Source organism: Alligator mississippiensis, chromosome 14 (assembly GCF_030867095.1).
Source record: "Alligator mississippiensis isolate rAllMis1 chromosome 14, rAllMis1, whole genome shotgun sequence".
NCBI classification, from domain to species: domain Eukaryota; kingdom Metazoa; phylum Chordata; order Crocodylia; family Alligatoridae; genus Alligator; species Alligator mississippiensis.
Window position 1 is genome coordinate 14,419,062 of NC_081837.1, and position 21,290 is coordinate 14,440,351.

At 42.8% G+C, this 21,290-nt stretch overlaps 1 protein-coding gene across 2 annotated transcripts in view; it reads left to right on the top strand.

The window, feature by feature from the left end:
- ZZEF1 (zinc finger ZZ-type and EF-hand domain containing 1) overlaps positions 1-21,290 on the top strand; it is a 90,181-nt gene that overhangs the window by 43,788 nt on the left and 25,103 nt on the right. For both annotated transcript variants that reach the window (XM_014608010.3, XM_059717154.1), the window contains exons 22-38: positions 543-709; positions 1,345-1,426; positions 1,930-2,131; positions 3,200-3,348; positions 3,603-3,843; positions 5,286-5,365; positions 6,416-6,509; positions 8,338-8,836; positions 11,584-11,748; positions 12,817-12,936; positions 13,476-13,637; positions 14,286-14,415; positions 15,508-15,646; positions 16,981-17,146; positions 17,755-18,017; positions 19,537-19,697; positions 20,232-20,376. In XM_014608010.3, the coding sequence (XP_014463496.3) occupies positions 543-709; positions 1,345-1,426; positions 1,930-2,131; positions 3,200-3,348; positions 3,603-3,843; positions 5,286-5,365; positions 6,416-6,509; positions 8,338-8,836; positions 11,584-11,748; positions 12,817-12,936; positions 13,476-13,637; positions 14,286-14,415; positions 15,508-15,646; positions 16,981-17,146; positions 17,755-18,017; positions 19,537-19,697; positions 20,232-20,376 (2,965 nt within the window). The remainder of the gene's footprint in view (positions 1-542; positions 710-1,344; positions 1,427-1,929; positions 2,132-3,199; positions 3,349-3,602; positions 3,844-5,285; positions 5,366-6,415; positions 6,510-8,337; positions 8,837-11,583; positions 11,749-12,816; positions 12,937-13,475; positions 13,638-14,285; positions 14,416-15,507; positions 15,647-16,980; positions 17,147-17,754; positions 18,018-19,536; positions 19,698-20,231; positions 20,377-21,290) is intronic.

Below are 21,290 nucleotides of genomic sequence, written 5' to 3' on the forward strand. Positions count from 1 at the left end.
CTGAGGGACCTAGATCTCTTCACCCTTCGCAAGAGAAGGCTGAGAGGCGATCTTGTGGCTGCCTATAAATTCATCGGGAGAGGGCAGCAGGGTATAGGAGATGCTCTATTTACTAGGGCAACCCCTGGAGTAACTAGGAACAATGGCCACATGTTGATGGAGAGCAGATTTAGGTTGGGCATTAGAAAGAACTTCTTCCCAGTAAGAGTTGCCAGAATCTGGAATGGGCTTCCAAAGGAGGTGGTGCTCTCCCCTACCCTGGGGGTCTTCAAGAGGAGACTGGACAAGCACCTGGCTGGGGTCGTCTGACCCCAGCGCTCCTTCCTGCCCAGGGCAGTGGGTTAGACTCACTGAGGTCCTTCCAACCCTGACATCTATGAATCTGGTTTGCAGGGCTGAATGAGTTCACTGCTAAATCTAAGGATAAGTGCTTACAGTATGTCTAAGACTCGATTGTAAAATAATCTAGTGCTGAAATCTTTATAATATATTACATTTGTATCCTGTAAAATGAAAGGTGGTGTTTGTGTTTGATTGTGCAGATGGAAATGGAAAGCTGGCAGCAAGAAGAACCTGTGGCATTGCGAACGTGGACAATGGAATCTCCTCACAACTATGAAAATAATTGCCATGTGGTTTCAGTCTTCCTTTGTCATGGAGCAACTTACTTTGAGGTGGAGTTTGATGAAAAATGTGAAACAGAAAGGAGGTAACTTAACCTTGTACCACTTCAAATTCCAAAATCTATTTGCAAATGGGAAAATCATGTCCCCAGTGTCTTGTTTTAACTTCTCCCTCAACCTACTTACCCTATCCTGTACCCTTCTTTGCCTTACTGCTTAAAGAGACTTGACAGAGGTGAGGTCCTAGGTAAAGAGTACAGACATATTCTATCCATGGGCCCTGAGTGTCCTGGCTCTGCTTCCATGGACATTGCTTGCTCTTGTATTTCTGCTGTGAGCACCCATTGCATGCCTACTGCACTTTGACATAACCCCACTTGGACATAGCTGTTTCAAAGTTTTGTTCCTGTTGTAACTTGCCAGAGTATTGTTTCTATAGGGCATGTAGCTGAGAAATGTTTAGCATCCATAACTCAGTATTGAGGATCAGGAAATTCTGCTGCTGAAATGTCTGTATATGTTTTGGAGATGTTGTATGAAAGCATGAAATGTTTATGCAGTCCTCTAAAACAAAAAATATGGCTCTAAAAAGAATGCTGCTGCACTGCATTTGGGACTTGATAGAGGGAAGGTGAGGGAGGAAATGGGACACTTCAAAGTAAACTCCCCCCAAAGTTTTTAGAAGTAAAAATGTGAAAGTAATGAGTTGCAATTTCCACAGGTATGATTATCTGGAATTTACTGATGCCAGAGGTGCAAAAACTCGTTATGATACAAAGGTTGGGACTGAGAAGTGGCCCAAGGTGAGTGAGTTTTAAAATACTGTACAACATATACATATATATATGTAAGAGATATATATGTATAGATATATTAAGAGACCCTTCCTAATTCCTACTATCTAATTAACCCACAGCAATCCAACAAAAAAGAAAATCACATTTGCTGCAGCTAAACTGAACCCCTACACCCAGTAAAGTTAGCTAAATCTTAAGATGGCAAACTGACTTAATTTAGTACTTCTCTGTAACCTATCAGAATCTTTATCGTAGAATATGGTACTTTCCTTGCATGACATGTTTTTATCTTCAAAAGTTTTAGTTGCAAACTGAAACTTCCCATTCCGTTTTTTAATAGAAAGTTTCAACCTTTAATTGCTGTGGGCTTTTCAGTCAGGTTAGCGGGCAACTTTAACCTATCCTGAGAAAGCATGAGCATATTGAAACACAGTTGCTGAAGGAAATTCATAACCCTGAAACTTCTTATCATGTACATTTGGCAAAATTACTGTTTTGTTGCTCTGTAGAAAGTGACCTTTAAGGCTGGCCCACGGCTGCAGTTTGTCTTTCGCTCCGACACCAGTAACAATGAGTGGGGCTACAAGTTCTCCGTCACTGCTTATGGCTTGCCAGATGTCTCAGTTTCGTGGGGCTTGGATTTACAGCTTCTTGTATCCAGGTTGATGGGGCGCTTGGCTTCTCGGAGTATGGCACTGAAATCCCTCTGGGGTAAGTGGAATTAGTTGCTCTAGCAGTTTTGCCATGATAGATCCTTGTGCCTTATCTCAAAAGTTTTGACTCCCATACATGAATATAGATTATCTCCTGTCCCTCTCAGATTTGAAAGTAGAGGTGTGTTAGGTTGTTAGTTATAGCCCATCAACTGCAATTTGTTATACTCTGATGATTTTAAGTAGCATATATGTAACAAGTTTGTCCTGTACAGCTGCTCATTGGAAGCATTACAGAAATCATTGCCACAAGAGCCCTGAGGTAAATGGACGTGGAGACTGAGCTACTCTAGCACGAATATCTGTGGTGACTCCATGAATTCACTTGGGCTACTCACATAAACACACTTTGAACTTCTTCAGGATTTGGGCCTTTGAAGATAAGCAGCATGTAGTAGTTCGGGAAGAGGGATACAATCATATACACATATGCACGCCAGTTTCTTGGTTAAGATTTCCCAAAATAAGAACCTGATGTTATATTCCTAAATCTGTATTTAGGCGCTTGCTTCATTTCTCTGAAGTGCTGGGGACAGAACAGCTCTTATGGGCAGGTGGAAGCTTTTTAGATACTCAACACTGATAAAAATCAGGCAGATGCTCAGGTATGAAGTTAGGTTCCTAAATTAGGAGTTCTTGTTTTTGAAATCTTCTCCCTTGTTTTTATATACCTTCTTCGCGTGTTATAAGCTGGGGGTAGGTGAAATGGTGGCCCTTTATCTAGCTTGAAGTGCTTTATATACTATGATCTTGAGCACAGTATAAGCGCTTACATAAAAGTCCCTTCATAAATGTCCCATATTGGTGGCATCGAGCAGTGAGCCTGTGTTAATGAAAGCACTTTTATTATGATTATACGGTCATAAAGAAGTGGTGTAATGTGTGTTTCATACACAGCACTAAAACATCACGAGTTAGCCAGCTAAGAAGTTAGTTGTTCAGCATGTGCTGTTCATTTCGTCTTCCTCGGTGTGTATTTAAAATGTGCTGACTTCCATACACCTGTAAAACTGACCATGGATATTTAGCAATTGACACAAATTGTTTGTCTTTACTCTCTTTGTAGGTGGTGGTTGCGAAGTAGAGTTGCCTCCTTCAAAAGTGACCCCAGTTCTTAATTCTCCATTATGGAAGCCTGTCTTCAGGCATCAGATGTGTCCCGAGGCAAGTTTGAGAACGACTGAACACAGTCAGCTGGGCCAAAATAAAAAAGAGGTATTTAGGCCACTGCTTTTGTTTCATAGAAATGAAAACTTGCATGAGAGTGTTTTTTATTCAAGCTTAATGAGCTGATGCATCCCTAAACGTACACTGCTGTGCTGCGATTGCCACCTCCTGTTTTGTGCCTTTTATTATTTCTAGCTTTTCACTGTAATGTTTGCCTGAAGTGTGAATTTCTTGTGTATGAAACAGAGCTGCAAGCATTTTTAAACTGATATTAAGTAAATATGTTTCAACATTCTTTCCAGACTAAGAACTCCCATGCAGATGACTGTCGGTACTTTCTCATCGAATTTGCAAAATCAGATCCTGCCCAGGATTTCTGTGGGCAAAATTCTGAGCTTTTCAAAGGATTTATACAGGCATGTAAAAAACAGACCCCAAAGACAGATATAGTTGCTGGTTCCACTGTTGATCAAGCTGTGAACTCCACATTTGCTGCTTTGGTGTATCTCACTCCAGATTTATATGGGAAGCTTCAGAAATATGGTAACTCTCATATTAGTGAATATATTAATAATGAAGACTAATACGTTACAGGAGGCTATGTTAATTCAATTGTAAATTAAGAAAAAAGTACTCAATCTTAATTTTTTTTAAAAGTCACCTTGTGGAAAAAATATAAACTGCAGTCATAAATTAGGCAGACTAACTAGGCCTTGCCTCTAGAACATAATGGAAATAAGTTACTATTATAGCATTTTCCTCTTCAGAGCATTTTCCAAATATCGGCTAATTATCCCTATTAACCCTAATGTTAAAGATGTGTAGGCTGATCCAGAGAGGTTGTGACAAGGCCATTGGTTTCTGAATTGGGATTATAACTCAAAGTATCTAGCTCCCAATGACGCTGCAAGGAACTCAGCTCTCTTTAAACTATTTCCAGCTCTCATTAAATGTTTCCTTAGAGTAAGGAGTGATATGTTTCCATCTTGAAGCTCTTTGTTCAGGAGAAGCAAATTACTGCCCCCCCCCAATGCAAAACCCATAAAATGGTACTTTTAAAAAAGGTTAATAAATTGCTCCTAATTAATAGAGCATGTTGTATATTTTATATTGCAATTCATTCTTCCGAAGCTGAGCCCACTCTTTTGGTGGCAATGTGTGCTCCCTGAAGCAAAATTGATCCCTCAAATAATGAGGCACTGTTTGAATTCTCAAGGCCTCTTCTGGAGAGGTAGTGGGCACCTCAGCTTCTACCACACTTTTGGAACGAGAGCCTAAATAGCCTGTACTTACAGTACAAATGCATGGAAATTGACCTTTACCTTCTTTAGGTCACCTGTTATCTAAAGTCATGTGAAATGCATAGGCGAGGTGATGTAAAGCAATATATCCTAGCAAGGCAGCTTTATCTCATTTTCCATGTTCAGTCAGCACCTTAATACCTTTGTTCTTTCTCTAAAGATAGATGGATAAAATGACATAGTCTGGGTGTTATTCCTATACATTTGCCTATTTTCCATCTGGAAGGTGTTAGCTCTTCCATTTGTGATCTTTTTGTTTTTAACCAGTTTTTTAGTGTATTTTGAAGCTGTGCCCCTACAACAAATGCATGACAAAGCAGCACAAGGCATTTTGTATAACTGAATGCCACTATAAATTACTGATCAGCAGTTACTCTAGCTGGAGGGTTGCCCAGTGGGATGTTTGAAAGCAAGGGGAGAGGCATTCTATCTTTTTTCCGTAGCTATATGCTCATGTTTGGGAGCAGACAAAAAGCTCATTTGCGATTCTGCTTTGTATATAAATCCGCTGTGCAGCCACAGAAAACGTGCTTAAAGCATCCCTGCCTTAACAGAATGCCCATAAAATGAATAAAGAACAAACCTGCCATGAATTGACTTAAGAGCTGGAAGACAGCTTCCATTACTGAGCGATGTGAAACTGGGGCAGCAAATAATGTGCCTTTTTTTCTTTTTTCCCCACAGTCAACAGTGGAGGCAAAGTGCCTTTGAATGAAGAGTTTGCACACGTATATTCGCTGGCTGATGGCATTAGAATATGGATGGTAAGATTACACATACTGGGCTCTATTTTAGATGCCTTGTTTTCACATTCACACTTTTTTTTTTTCCTCCAGAACTGCATTGTGGGTCTCTGTGCCCCGCTTCCCCCAGGAAAAGTGACTGTAAAACCGGCTGTGTAGGCATCCATATTCCCTCATGAATTGCAGATCAAATTTGTTTAGAAGTGAAAAAAAAGATTCTTTTCTTCTAGTCCTGAAAAAATTAGTTTGGGCTTGGTTGTCAAGCAGAGCTCTTCATCCTAATGTGTTGTCTTCTACATTTAAAGACTCTGTAAGCCAAATTCTGCCCTATGCCACACCTGACCCTCTGTACTGTTTTTTTCTGAGAGTGCAGAGCTGTAATTGAGGTAGAATTTTTGCTGTCCGTTTGGATTACTATTGATACAAGAGCACTGCATGTTTGTGCAGTGCTGCAGCCTAAGAAAGGTGACAGAAAAGTAAAAGATTGTTTTTGTCACTGAAGTAAACCAGCTGTAGTTGAGGATATTTGCAGGAAGCAGATTTATTGATATTTGAATCTTGTTGTTTTACCTGCTTTGAGTGTGCCTGTGTGATGCAAGGCAGTACTGCCCGGCATATACCGTGTTTGCTGCACGTGCAGAAGCTCTGGAACTGGATGCAGCAGAGCTGTGCTAGTACCACGCTTCATGCTCAGCTTCTCATCTGCACTAACCAGCTATCCTGCTTCTAGCTCCAGAACTGGCACAGGTATCTTTGCACTATGCTACCTTCTACATGTATGCTTTTAAGATTCTTGTGCAAACATAATTAACATGTTGGGAGCTGATGTAATCAGTTCAGCTTTCTTATGACTAGCAGGAGGCAGACTTTGCAGTGGCTTTCACTAGCTTGTCCAGCAAGAGATTCCAGATACTTAAATATTTAGTTCTGTATTAGAAATTTGAATATTTTTTATCAGTCCAGCCTAAGATTGATTTCCACAACTGTGGCTTAGTCTTCATGTCACCATGCCATCTGGATAGGCAAGATTAATTGTATTTTAACTAATTTTAATTAACGTCTTGTCTACAGTTAGAAATGAAGCAGAAGTCCTTGATGAGTAAGGGAAATGATACTGATGAGAAACAGAATGTGGAAACAACTGAGACGAACCCTGAAGCTCTTGGTAAACATCTTTCCTGATGCCTTAGCGCAATGTTACCTTCTCTATATCTTCTTATTTTCTGTGCTCAGAAACCCTTTAAACCCCTTAAAATTAAGGCTGTGCGAAGCTTTGGTCGCTGATTCAATTCAGAGAAGATTCAGCCCGATTCAGTGGCTAAGTCTCCGAATTCGAGTCGAATCGGGAGACCCTTTAATCTCTCCGAATTGAATCGGAACCCTCCGGATCTATTCAGAAAGATTCGAAGATTTGGACAGACGCAGCTTTAAATGTTTTTTTTTCTACATACCTCAAGGTACCAGGCGACTCATGAACGCTGTGATGCTGGAGCGCGTGGAGTGTCCCACAGAAGCGCGTGGGGCTCCCCAGCACGCTCGGCAGCAGACCCGGAAGTGGACCAGAATCACTTCCTGGTCCTCCTGGGAGAGTGCAGGGGGGACCCCTGGGCCCACCCGGCTTGGCGACTGGTGCCTCCTGGGTGCGCTCGGGGTCGACCTGGCGCCAGAGCTCCTGCCTCCTGGGTTTGGGGGGGGCACTTGGGATCCCCCTGCAGCCTATTGCCGAGCCAGGAGGGCGTGGGGAAGGCCCCCAGTGTGCTTTTCGGCAGACCCAGAAGTATTAGGAAGTACATCCAGTTCACTTCTTCTGGGTTTTCCGCCGAGCATGCGGGGACCCCTCCCCCGCACTCCTGTGGGACGCTCTATCCACCCCATCATCATAGCATTAATGGGGTGCACCTAATACCTTGAAGTATGTAGAAAAAACATTTAAAGCTGTGTCTGTGGCCGAATCGCTGATTCTCTGAATCAGCATCAAATCTTCAGATTTGGATTCGGCCGAATTGAATCAGGGACAGTGATCCAAATCAACGAATTGAATCACTGTCCCTGGTTTGGGAATCTGAATTGAATAGGGCCTGTTTTGCACTCCCCTACTTAAAACCCTTAAAAAGGATAAATAAGTTGATGTAACAAATACTGTCTCCAAATATTTTTACCTGATAACGGCAAACCAATTGATATGTAGAATCATCCCACTAATTAATTTATGTATGTATGTATGTATTTATTTAATTGTTGGATGTATGTGTCTCCCTTCTCAAAGAAGGCTAGTTCAGCTGTCACTATAAAATGTATCCTTACTGACAGATATTGCATGTTTTGTATAAATGTGATTGTATAAGTGTACTTGGTCTTGAGAGATTCAGATCCTCCTCCCCGTTAGACAGAAATGGGCTAGGACTAAAACAGGGTGTCAGACATCGCCTATGGCCTGGATCTGACCCACAGAACCCCATTATCCATCCCCAGTCTTGCCCCTGAGTATGAATTGACCCAGACCAGCCTTGCAGGCAGGGCCTGGGACATGTTGTACATGAAGCCCCCTGCTCCAGCAGTCCAAAACCAGCACTGCATGTGTCACCTGTCTTGAACCAGCTGCTGGACATGCCAGTCCCAGATGTATAGTGCAGTGTGACCAAAGTGGGTGCTACATATAGTACAGCACCTACTCCAGCTGCTCCAGGATCTACACTAGAGTGTCCAGATCAGGCGTTGTGGGGGGAGGCTGTCTGGGGTCTATGGTCCCGCTGGCCTGTTTTGGCCCATGGGCTGGCCTACATCACTCACCCAGCCCATGGGGCAATATGTGTTTGACACTTGTGGATTAAATAGCTGATAGTGCTAAAAAACAAATCTAGAAAGAAGAACACCGTTCTAGCTCATTAGGACCAAAAGACAAGAATGAGGCATTTTTCCCTAAATTGAAAGCATGTCGTATTTATTGTGTAGTGGTTTTATTGATTTAATTTTTTTAAATTTTTATGATGCAGCAAAGCTCTGTATACAGAAGAGCCTTTTGTTACTGAATTTTTTGCCTGTAAGAGCAAAGGGTAAAGACCTTGCTTCAGATGTCTGGGAAGCACAAGATCAAGAGGATATCAAACAGTATCACAATGATAAGCGTCAAAGGACAAGTTCTATTGTAGAAGCAGACTTCCAAGCATCAGGCTCACTGTCTTCCTGTGGAGTCGTTCATCCTGCTTCTGAAGACTCTGACACAAAGGTGAAGCATGTGCCAGATATGCCCCAAATTGAAGCAAACACTGCATTTCAGAAAAAGTCCCTTGAAAATACAGCTTCACAGCAAGAGGATGCATCATCTCCTCCCTCCACCCCAACTCGAAAACCTCAGTTCAGCCGTGGAAGACTAAGGCTGCTCTCTTTTAGATCAGTGGAAGAGCCTAAATCTCTTCCCACTGTGAAGGAGAAATATCCCATCTTGAAAAACATCTTAGACTTTATTAAGGATCAGTCACTTTCCCATGAAAGGTGAGTAAAAATTAAAGTTGGATAGTCTTTGATACTGCATACTTAAGTGAATTCACAGCTTTCCAGAGGAAATGAAATAAAGCACCTTTTTTGCCTTTTAGAAACATAGCTGTAATTCAAGATAGCATTAAAAAAAAAAGGTTTTAGATTATCAGTGTGTCTGGCTTGCAGCCAGAAACCCACCTCTAGCTCTCTGAGACTATACAGTCTGACTCTCCTTTAAATCAGGCAGGCTTTGAAGACAGTGAAAAATACCATAGTTACTTGAAAATAAGCTGACCCCCTCAATAATTAGATTCTATGTATAAATATTAATTTAGTTATAATTGTCTAGATATAGAATTAATTATTGGAGGTTTGCCTTGAATTTGTCCCCCTCCCACTGCTACAGCAGGGAAAATAAATCTGGGGGGTTAGGTAGGCCTTTGCTTTCTGCTTCCCCCCAACTTCTTTCTTTGGCAGCCTCTTCCCCCTTTCCTTACTGTCAGACCCTGCTCTCCCTAAGCACATGGAAGTGAGGAGGAATTTTGAAAAAAAATAACCTTGAAATAAGCAGGTTGAGAGAGGGGGCAACAGAGGGATTCTGAGTGCAATGTTGTGGCTCACCATGACTTGAAGAGTTAGTAGTGAGAAGGACTGTGCTTATGGGCATTACCTATGTCTTATTCAGATGGGCTATACGAGGGGTGGGCAACTGTTAAGTCTCCCTCCAGCTGAAATACGTTTTGCTGAGCCATCGAGGGCCACAAGGGTAGCCCCGCCCCTTGACAGGTGCCCTGCCCCTTGGTCACCATCTTGGGACCAGAAGTCCCACCCCTAAACCTGACCTTTGCCACCAGAAGTCCCTCTCCTTGCCCCAAATGTACTCCTTTTGGGTGGAAGGGTGCTATCTTAAAACTAGAAAAAAAAACAAATCATATACTGAAAAAATCAAACATCTACTATAACTTATTTTAATTTGATTTAAAAAAAATATTTTTTGTCCCGATTTATGTGCCTTTGCATAATGTATCTACAAACAATTCCATAATAGCTTGAAATACAATCTTACTCTTGTATATTGTGTGTGGGGTGTGGGATGGTGGGTGGGAGTTGGGGTGTGGAGGTATGTGGCTGGGGTGGGAGGGTGTGGGTGTGTGTTGGGTATGGTGGGGGGTGGGGGAGGCAGGAGGGTGTGTATGTGTGGTGGTGTGAAGGGTCCTCGGAGTCCCTGGAGCATGAGAGTCCCTGGATCAGCATGTGGCAGCAGCAAGTGGGGCCAGCCCCCACCCAGTTCCATAACACGCAGCTCTCCGCGCTTCCACCCCAGTCCCCGGCTGCAGGTGGTGGCAGTGTGCAGGGCTAGCTCCACCTGGCCCTACAGCACACAGCTCCTGCATTCCTAACCCGGGCCCTGGCTACGGGTGGCGGCAGCATGTGGGGCTAGCCTTACCTGGCCCCTTAACATGCAGCTCCCTCCAAGTCCCTGGCTGCACATGGCAGCATGTGGAGCCAGCCCCACCTGACCCAGTGGTGCTCCTGCCTGAGTCTCTGGCCACACGTAGTGGTAGCGAGCAGGGCCAGCCCCAGAGCGCACAGCTCCTGCAGCATGCGAGGCCTGCTCAACCTGGCCCCATAGAGCACAGCTCCCTGCGCTCCTGCTCCCTTTCCCTCAGCAGGAATCCTTGGTCATGGCCTGTTGGGGCCCGTACCAGCATTTCCAGGCTCGCAGGCTAGAAACAGCCTCAGGGTGGCCAGGCAAAAGCCTCGGCCAGGTAGAGGCTTCTTATCTCCAGTGCCCCCTGGCTTGGAGCTGGGGGTGGGTCAGGCCAGGCTGGGGTGGGGGTTGGTTGCTTAGCAACCAGAGCCACACCTCCTGCATGGAAGCACTGGCTTGCAGAGGGGCAGCAAAGGCCTGGGGTTATGGAAGGGCTCCATGGGCCGGATGGAATTGCCTGGCAGGCTGGATGTGGTCCGCGGGCTGTATTTTGCTCTCCCGTGGGCTATACTAACTTATTCTTGTGATAGGTTATTATCAGTGTATTTGTCCAATGTGAGCCCTGTGTTTTTATAATGATGCTCAGCGTTGGCTGCATTTAATCAACTTCACAGCTGGTTTCTATTGCAGAGCACATGCTGGTTTCTGCAGCAGATTAATGATAGACAGTGTATTTAGTGAGATTTCCTTTTATGAGGTTATAAGACGAGAGGCTTTTCCCCCCCATGCCAACTGGGAGGGAACCTCATCTTGTATTTCAGTAAATTCAGTAACTACGTTTTCTTTCTCTTCTCAGCTTCCCTTTGTCCTGCTTCATCAAGCCTGCTAACAGGAGGCTAGTGTTTTCTGACTGCGGTTGGGGGAAAGCCGTGTCTCTGGAAATTCCAGCTGCTTAGCAGTGCTGGGAGGGCTTGGATAAATACATAATCTCTGATTAGTTAGAGGGTGCCTCAACCTGATAAATCAAATACCAATCTGCAAATTTAATTTGGAGGGCATGTCTCTAGACCCAACCAACAACTTAGAAGCTGAAATAAAGATTGAGTGTTGTAAGTCCTGAGTTTTGTGCTCAGCTCTACCCCTGGCTCTGACTTTTGGTGTATTATTATTATTAAATATAATAAATATTTTACTTACAAAGATTTGGGAGAACACAGTGAAGATTTAGATGCCAGCAAGTCAAATTTGTTTAACTTATCAAATGTCTGTTGCATTACAAGTCATGAAACACAAGTATTTTGAAGTCCTTAAAGGGAGTTTTTCTTTCTAGCATTTTAAAGGTCCTCACTTTAAGAAAAGCCCAAGGTCAAAGTATCTTGGAAGCGCTGAAAACAGCCCGCCAGTGCCTAGAATCCCTTGGACAGCCACACTGTTTCTATCCATCTTGTATACTCTTCCTTTTGGAACTTTTAGCCTGCCAGAAAGACTTTACCAAGTAAGTTCTTGTCTTGATAAATCTCACCCAATGCTGTTTATGATGCCTTTGTAAGCTTTGACTGTTTACTGGTTTTAGAGGGTTAAACCAATCCAAATTAATGATAGCCTAGTGGATGCAGATACAAGAAAAAATGTGTATATGGTGTTGAGATCAAAATTTATGTTGCTGTGCACAATTTCCATGCCACATTTTAAAAGTTTAACTTCTCAAAGTGGGACTTGGAGATCTAGCTGTCCTGCCAATAGGGATCATGCAGCTTAGTAGCGAGTAGCTGTGGAAATGTTCCCATGTTTCTAACTGGATCACAACAGACAAAAAAATGAGACCAGAGTAGCCTTCAAGCCATTCTTCCTCTACAGCCTTCTGTCTGTTGACTCCGTTTAAATTGTTGCCCAAGTCTAGGTTGGTTCATAAAGTTAAACCTAGCTTCAGTTTCTCTTTAGTGCCCGCCAGCCTCTTGAATGTGGAGGTGTGTGTCTCTATTGTCACTTTTTCCTTTCTACATGTAATGGATTAGGTGTTCTATGGTGAGGTTTGTGGTTGTAAAATTAGATTTTTTAGAGTGGTACATGGTATATCTTGTTAGTCATTTGGTTGTTCATGAATATTTATCGTCTTAGCCATATTTGGAGATGGTCCAAGCAGGGAAACTAAGTTTGTGATGTTCATGTGGCTCTAGATTTGATTGTTCTAATTTGCCTGCAATTTACTGCCCAAACTAGCCTCTTCTTAACAATGCTGTGTAAGCTTTGTTAGCTGGTTTCTCAGTGGTGGTTTTTTCTTGTGAATGCATTGGCCTTTTTGTGCTTTCTTTCACTAAAATGACCCCCTTTAAGTCCTTGGTCAAACTTTGCAGTTGACCTCAATATCATTGATACCCTTGGAACAATTCTTATTAGGGATTCCAAGTGCAATGTCAGTCAGTTTTTTTTAAAGCTCAGTTGAAAATCAGTTTACTTATGGTAAGTGTTTAATTTAGTATTTGCATAGTTTGTGGTATCCGTTTACTGTGTAAAATGAAGTGATGGACCCTATCTGCTAAACATACTTTTTTTGGACTTCTAGTTATTTTGGAAACTCTGAAGGCTGTGGTGCTGAGCTGCACAAAGAAATTCGACAATCCTACTATCAGCTCGTTTTATTTTTGGTCAATGCCATGAAGGAATTTAGTAACATAAATGACAGGTATGGGAGAGAGCTCACCTATGTGGTATGGGATCTTATTTTTGTTACACTTGTCCTTATAGCTTCCTTCCTGTTTGTTTCTGATATGTGGCCTTGTGTTTCAAATGAGATTACAAAATAACTTCAATATAATTTTACTGATTAGTACATAGGAAAGCACAATACTAGATCACTTTTTTGTTTATGGTGATAGTTTTTAACTGGTCAGTATACTTTAAAGTGTGTACTAATACCTGTAAATTTTCTGTAGTATATTTTGAGAAATCAAGGAAACCTTAGTATTAGCAGTCTCCCCACTCCACTGTGCACTTCTCCACTACAGTTGCATGGCGAGACAGACTTTTGGTTAGACCTATTGACATTTTTAAAGTTTTTGGATTAGGGAAATGGAGTCCTGATATGTTTAATTTAGCACAGAATAGATGTGTTAAAACATTGTAGTCATTAGTATTTTATTTTCCCAGCCTCCACTTCTCCCTAATCATACTGCTTCAGCTTTAGGATAAAGCTGTCATGATTTCTCTTCCCAATTTGTTTAGATCATTGCTCCCTGCCTTATCCTGTGTGCAGACAACCCTCCTTCACCTTTTGGATATGAGTTGGGAACCAAATGATCTTTCCTTCTTTATTGAAATACAGTTACCACATCTCCTCATGACCATGTCACAAGAAAACATAAGTATTCATGACAATGTGATTAGGTAAGCAGACTAATGTTTTATATAGAACTTGGTTTTGATATTATTTCTGGCAAGGGTCAATTCTGAACTCTGTTGGAACAGGCAGGGAGGAAAAACAGTAATGACAAAGGAGGTAGAATTTTGTAAAGCACCCAAGTGGCAGTCACTTAAGTACTCTGGCAATTTGGCCAAAGTGTAATAAGGCAATAGCATTTGCACTAGCAGAAGTCTGAGCAACATGGCACTGGTGGCAAGTAACCCAAAGACAGTTGGCATCTTGTTCTTCATTCATGAGTGTTGGCTCTGCATATCAAAGCATGCTTATCGCAGCACTCGTTTGCACTTTCCAGTTTGCTTTAGAGGGAAAATAGACTATAGGCAAACTAAGGTTAGCAGATTTAACCCAGAGTTCTGCAAATCTAGAATTTCCCTGGGGATCTTCCATGAATGTTAATTAAATATATTTTTTGTAAAAGAAGTCCCTGGAATATTGTGGTGTTATCCAAGTGAAATATAAATATCGGGAACTTGTTCCCTCAGCATGTTATAGGTTTGGATTTTTGTTTTTAAAATAAACTACCCTAGCCTACATTGTTATGAAGTCTGATTGCATTCAAACTAAATTTTAAGCTTGGTTTTTTGGGCTTTTCTTTGTTTCTTTTTTTTAAGTCAGTGGAGTGAAGAAGATGAAATTACAGACTACAAGCAAAACTGTGAGTGGATGGATGAATGTCAGGATATAATGTTTGAGACCTGGTATGAAAAGATAGCCCAAGCAGACCCTGAGAAGCAGAGAAAGGTGACTTCATTATTTGCTTATTTCATTCTTTCAAGCTCCCTTTTTTGAATCTAAAGAAGACGTTAAATAATAGGGCTGTGCAAAGCTTCAGTCCTCAATTCTATTCGGTGGAGATTTAGCCCGATTCAGAGGCTGAATCTCCAAATCTGAATCAAATGGAGACCCTTTAATCTCTCCGAATTGAATCGGAACCCTCTGAATCGATTCCGAAAGATTCGATGATTCAGACATAGGTACAGCTTTAAATGTTTTTTCTACATACCTCAAGGTACCAGGAGGCTTGTGAATGCTGACATGTTGGGGTGGATGGAGCGTCCCACAGGAGTGCTGCAGGGGTCCCAGCGCACTTGACAGCAGACCCGGAAGTGGACCAGAAGCACTTCCGGTCCACTGGAGAATGCACTGGAGGGCCCCCCTGCACCCTCCTGGCCCGGCAACTGGTGCTTCTTGGGTCTGGGGGAGAGGCACTCTGAGTCCTGCTACACTGATCACTGAGCCGGGGGGGGGATGCAAGGGACCCCCCTGCGCGCTCGGTGGCAGACCCGGAAGTGGACCAGAAGTACTTTTGGTCCACTTCCGGGTTCACTGCCAAGCATGGCGGGGGTGGGCCCATGCCCCTGTGGGACGCTCCATCTGCCCCACCATCGCAGGATTCACAAGCCATGCCGGGTACTTTGAGGTATGTAGAAAAAGCATTTAAAACTGTGTCCGTGGCCGAATCGCTGATTCTCTGAATCATCATCGAATCTTCAGATTCGGATTCAGCCAAATTGAATCGGGGACAATGATCCAAATTGATGAATTGAATCACTGTCCCTGATTCAGCCGAATCCGAATCGAATATGGCCTGTTTTGCACACCCCTATTAAATAAGAAACTTTCAAAGACACAAAAGGGGGAAGTACCTATCTCTCGTTGGCTTTCTATTAAATGGTTGGGCTGTTGAAATGTACCTTAGTTCCTTAGTTGGGCTGAAATGTACCTTAGTTGGGCTGTCTTGCTCTGTTTTCTTTCTGGGTGGTGGGGAACTATTCTGCTTTCTCAGAACTAAGAAAGATTATGAAAGTAAATGGTGTCCCTTTACTGTTCTAGATGCACATGTTTGTTGCTCGTTACTGTGACCTGTTGAATGTAGACATATCCTGTGACGGTTGTGATGAGATTGCACCATGGCATCGCTACCGCTGTCTACAGTGTAATGACATGGATCTGTGTAAAACTTGTTTCCTAGGTAAGGATCTTGTCAGAAAATATGCCCAGAGTTTAAACTTTTTTTTTTCCCCAGATTTGTATAGAACAATGGTGTTCAACCAGAAAAAGCCCCTTGAAAGTACAGCATCACAGTAAGAGGATATATCATCTCACTGTACTCCAACTTGCAAACCTCAGTTCAACTGTGGAGAACTAAGACCACTCTCTTTTTAAATCAAACATGATTCACAAGATAGACCCAAAGGCCGGGTCCGGAGCCTTTGCAGCAGCACAGATATTAATGGCACAAATTTGTGCTGCAGTGCATACCCCTGCCTGTCTGCTTTGCAGTGGGACACATTTCCCACTGCTTCATGTGCTGCAGGGTGGTGGGGTGGGGCTGGCTGGGGCACAAGGTGCCTTGGCATGGGTTAGCTGACACGGCTGCCTGCTCCCCTGTCTCCACACGCTGTGGAGCCCCCATGTTGAGGCACCCTGCTCCCCAGCCAGCTGCTTCCTGGCTAGTTGGGGCGCATGGTGCCTCGAGACAGGAGAGCAAGCAGCCCTGGGCTAGCTGCTCCCGTTTCAAGGCACACTGTGCTGGGGTTCGGTGTGCTTCAGTGCAGGGACTCTACATGCCTTAGCGCAAGGGTTCTGCAGCGGAGCCCCTGTGCTGAGGCACAAAGTTACAGGGAAGCAACCAGCCCAGAGCTGCCTGCTCCCCCATCTTGTGGCACCCTGCATTCCAGCCGGTCGAGGAGTTGACTGGCCGGGATGCAGGGTACCTCGGCATGGGGGCTTCACAGCGCATGGAGGCAGGAGAGGGCTGCTTGCTCCCCCATCTCTGCATTTGTCCTGGCACCCTCCACTTTGGCATGGTTTGCTTTGCGTTTTCCCCAGGTTTTTTTTTTTTTTTTTGCTACTGGGAAATCCTGGTAGCAAATTTTGCCCTGGCACTGCAAATTAGCAGCACTGCACACTAATTAACATGCAACTTGTGTGGTTTGTAGCACTGCAAGGATGTTTGCAGCACCACAGACTACAGGTGCCTGCACATCTGGATTCAGCCAAAGATTTCAAATGGAAATCCATAGTTGTAGTCTTTCTGAATTATTTGCAATAGAAAAACTGCTCTATTTTTCTGTAGGCAAAAAAGAGTGAAAACTAAGAGCTGACTTTTTCCAAGGGCTGTTTTGGGTCTATCCAGGGGTGCCTTGAATCTTAAAAAGGTTGAGAACCACTGGTATAGAAGTTGAGAAAGGAAAAGACTTTTCTTCTTCAGAGGAAGGTTTTTCAAAATTTTTAGAATAAGAAGATGTAGACACCGCACAGGTCTTTTTTTAAATTGAATTTTTTTTTTTTAATTCTTCATAGGTGGAGTTAAACCTGAAGGTCATGAAGATGACCATGAAATGGTTAATATGGAGTATGCCTGCGATCACTGTCAAGGTGTTATTATTGGTCGTCGGATGAACTGCAATGTTTGTGATGACTTTGATCTTTGTTATGGATGTTATTCTGCCAAAAAGTACTCTGACAGGTATTACTGTATTACTGTGTGATCCCATACTCCCACCTTGCTTTAAAAAAAAGCAGTAATTTCACTCCAGTGTCTGCCTGACATGAGATTACCAAATTGCCATCATTAGAGGAAAGTTAGTAAATGTTAAACCCTTTCACCAAAAACTCATCCAGCAAAAGTTGCTATGATTCTGAATCCTCGCCCAGACTCCAAAGGAAATTAGTTGCAGGCTTTTTCCAACTTGTAGCTATAGAAGTTGTTCATTGCTCAGTAGTGTTTAAAATTTTGTTAAGTAGTAGTAGGTGAATAGAAAAGAAGCACTTTCTGCATACTGATGCTTTCTTTTTCCTTACTGGCACTAATCCTTGATTGATACCAAAGGTCTTCACATAAACTTGATATCTAGAACTCCAGTTCTAGGGAGATAGGATGTTCGTGAGCAAGTATGAATTCAGAGTTCCTTTGTTGCAACAGGAGCTCTGAAAATCACACTACTTGAGCTGTTTGGAATTTTGAAGCATGCTTTCTTTTTTATTTTGCCTTCTTTTCTCACATACATGAATCCCTTATTCCTTGTTTATCCAAGAAAACTATTACACTTTTCAACTGTTAATACTTCCTTTCAGTCACCTGCCCACTCACAGCATCACAGTGTACCCGATGGTAACCATTCGAATCAGTGATCGACAAAGGCTTATCCAGCCTTACATCCACAACTATTCGTGGCTGCTGTTTGCTTCTTTGACGCTCTACAGTGCAGACCTGGCCAGTGGGGAAGAAGTAGAAGGAGAAAAACTTGAGTTACAAGTCCTCAGTCATGCCAGAGATCTGCAGCATCAGTGCATACAACTCATTGGAGACTGCCTAATGAAAGCCCAGCATGGAAAAGGTGACTCAGACCTTCCTGAATTAAAGCAAATAGTTTCTTGCTGGTTCCCTCTACGAAGTCTCTGATTAGTCACTTTGCAGTTTTCCAGGAAAGGGAAGCACTGGGTACAATTACGTGCGCACTTTACTGTGAAGCTGACTAATTATCTCAGCAGTAAAGTGTCACCATCTACGTGTATTATTAGCATGCAGTAAATTAATTAACTATGCTGTAGGATAGTACTGTCCACAACAAGTACTATCCTACAGCATAGTAGATACATGCTTTGAAATGTGCATATAAACGGTGATGAGGGCTGGCTGGGGCATGAGGTTGCTACAATGTGGCGGCTGCCTGCCAGCTGACCCCACGCTGTAACACCCTCATGCCCTAGCCAGCCTCTCCGCAGCACACTGAACTGAGGTGGAGCAGCCCTGAGCCCCCTGCTCACTCAATGTGCTGCAGTCCTGGATGCACATGTAAACACCGCGCCTGGGAGAAATAAACTGGTGCGAGCTGTGCTGGAGTTTTTGCTACATGCTAACTGCATGTGTAGATGCACCCACTATGTAGTATCTGAGGGCATTTGGCTAAGACTTGTAGTTATTGTATAAATGTCTGATATCTCCATGGACAGTGTCCTTATTGCCCATGGAGCATGAAACAGAGAAGTAGTTTTTTTCAGACAATCTGTGCATGGAAACACTGGAGACAGTGTGCAGAAATCTCAGTTGTTAACTATCCCTGTCATCTTCTAGCAAGAGAAGAGAGTATGGCTGCTGATATAGATTTGCTTATTTTGTGCCTTGGAATAGTGAAAGAAGAGGAAAAAAAGTGAAGTGTATTTTGCCCTCCATTCACTATCAGTGAAATTGTTTTAAACCTATTCTTGATGTGAAATATGTTGCTGCAGGAAAAGTTCCATTGATTTTGAATAAAACTTCATAAAAATAAGTTTCTGATCTGTGCAACATATGGTGACAGAGCAGATCACTGTATATAGTATATATGAAAGTTAAAGATTGTATTTAAAACTAACATTGGGGTTTCTAGCTGCCGGCCAGCATATTGCTGAAGATTGTTACCAGAAAAGAAATGTCACAAATCTATACCAGTTTCCACCATTCTGTATTAATTGACTAATGCAGGATTTTGCTGCATAAATGTTTAAGCAATCTATAAGATTAAAGGTAAGTTAGACATTTAAATCTTTTGCCTCTCATAGTGTCATGATGCTTGTTTTTCATTTTAATTGTGATTTTTACCTTGATTGTATCTTTTCAGTACAGAATACGTTACCCTTTGTTCTCTGTTACATTAGCTAATTTAAACTATGTAATTACCTGAAAACAATAGGACACATTTTCAGGCCCAGTTTAGTTTACTGTTGAGACTTGAGAGAGATGTTTGAGAAATGGTTTTTGTTAGTTCATTATTTGTACCCTTCTGTTCTATTTTTTGTCTGAGAGGCCCTGTGTTTTGGCATCAAGTCTCTAAATAGCTCTTATAATCTTTTTTTTTTTTTTCCCCTCTCCCACAGGTTTGAAAAATTTAGCTCTCCTCTGCATGTTGCCAGAAGGTGAATCTTTCTCCAAAAATGAGACCACTTCCATGAATGGTGCTAAGGAGGGACATGGTGATGAGAAAGCAGTCAAGGGAACTGATAAGAGGCCAAGAAGCAGCTCTCTTACATATCACAGTGTAAGTCTAAATTCTTTAGGAATCTCTCAGTTGCCCATAAATATGTCATTTCTACTCCAGGAGTATAGGGTGCAGTAATACATGATATCATTAGAGGGTCAAATGTTCAATTGATGGTTAAAGATTTTACTTTAACTGGATCTGCTTATTAAAAGCAAATCCTGAAGGTGAATCTTGCCCCCCTACCCCCACCCCGAACTGTGCGGGAGAAAATAAAATAATTCCTCTTTATGGGCTCCATTGTTGTGTCTCTGAGATGCAAGGAATAGTGTCTTTCCCAACCTTACGTATCAGGGGTACGTTGATTTTGTGAACTGAATAGTTTTACATGTAAGGACACTTGATGTTTGGGTAAACATTATGTGCAAAACGGAAGATGAGAAATTTCCACTCTATGGAAATTACGGCTCTTATAATAATTTATCATTGAAAGTTTCTGATGATGTAAAGTATTGTTTTCACCAGCTGAAAACCCCTGGAATATGATGCATTACATTGTAGTCTAATCTCTTAGTGTATTTGTTTTATTTCTAGGGGAAAGGTGATCATTGTAATGAAATGCAACCTCCTATAGATGAGCAAGGAGGTGAAAGAAATCTTAATGCTGCCTTAGCAAAGAAGGCTGTTCTGAGACCGGATTCAAGCTTGTCTGCAGATAACATATCTTCAGTACTTCCAGGTAAAAGATTATTTCCTATTTCTCCCAATGTAGAAATAGCCCCCACACACAGATATTGCAGTTGTATTTGTACAGCCATTCTTTTGCATATTTGTAAATAGAGTCAATTCAAGTGGAGAGTCTTTTGCATCAAGACCTGCTAATTTTGCTGCTTTGGAATAACTGCCCCAAGATTTGAAAGACTCCCTTAATTTTAATAAGTCCTTCTGCTTCGGGAGAATTTCAGTGTAATTTCTAATGCAAAGTGAATGTTCTTGTTTGCAGGGCAAATTTCTGCTGGCATTTCAAACACTTTTTTTCTCCTTATGACTGAAGCAGGTATTTAAATATAATTGGCACCTTCCTGCTATTAATTTGCAGAGATCATCTAAATCAGGAGTGTCAGACATATGGCCCGTGGGCTGGATCTAGCTCGTGGAGCCCCATCATCTGTCCCCCAGAGCAGCTCCTGGGTCTAATCAGACCTACGTGGAGCATGGCATGTGTCTGTGGTGCAGGGCCGGTCCACAGACTGATTCTAGCCCATGGTCCAACCCATTCCCTTTCCCCTCCTTCGGTATACCTGATCTGGCAACAGCTCCAGTTGGTCTGGGATCTGCGTTGCTTGTGACCAAATCCCAGAGTGGTTGGGGTGGACACCACGTGCGGTGCAGTCCAGCCAAAGCAGATATCCCATCCAGACTGTGCTGTATGCAGCACCCACTCTGGTATGTGCGCCAAACATGGCATCTGCTCCAGCCAGGACAGGGACTGCACTGCACATGCAGTGTGGGTCCTAGATTGCCTGAAAGTGAGCTGCATGCAGCACACTGGCCAGGGAGGCTACCGCATGCAGCATAGCTGCCACTCCAACTGGACTGTGCTGCATGTGGTGCCTATTCCAGCCATTCAGGTCCACACTGCACACAGCCTGG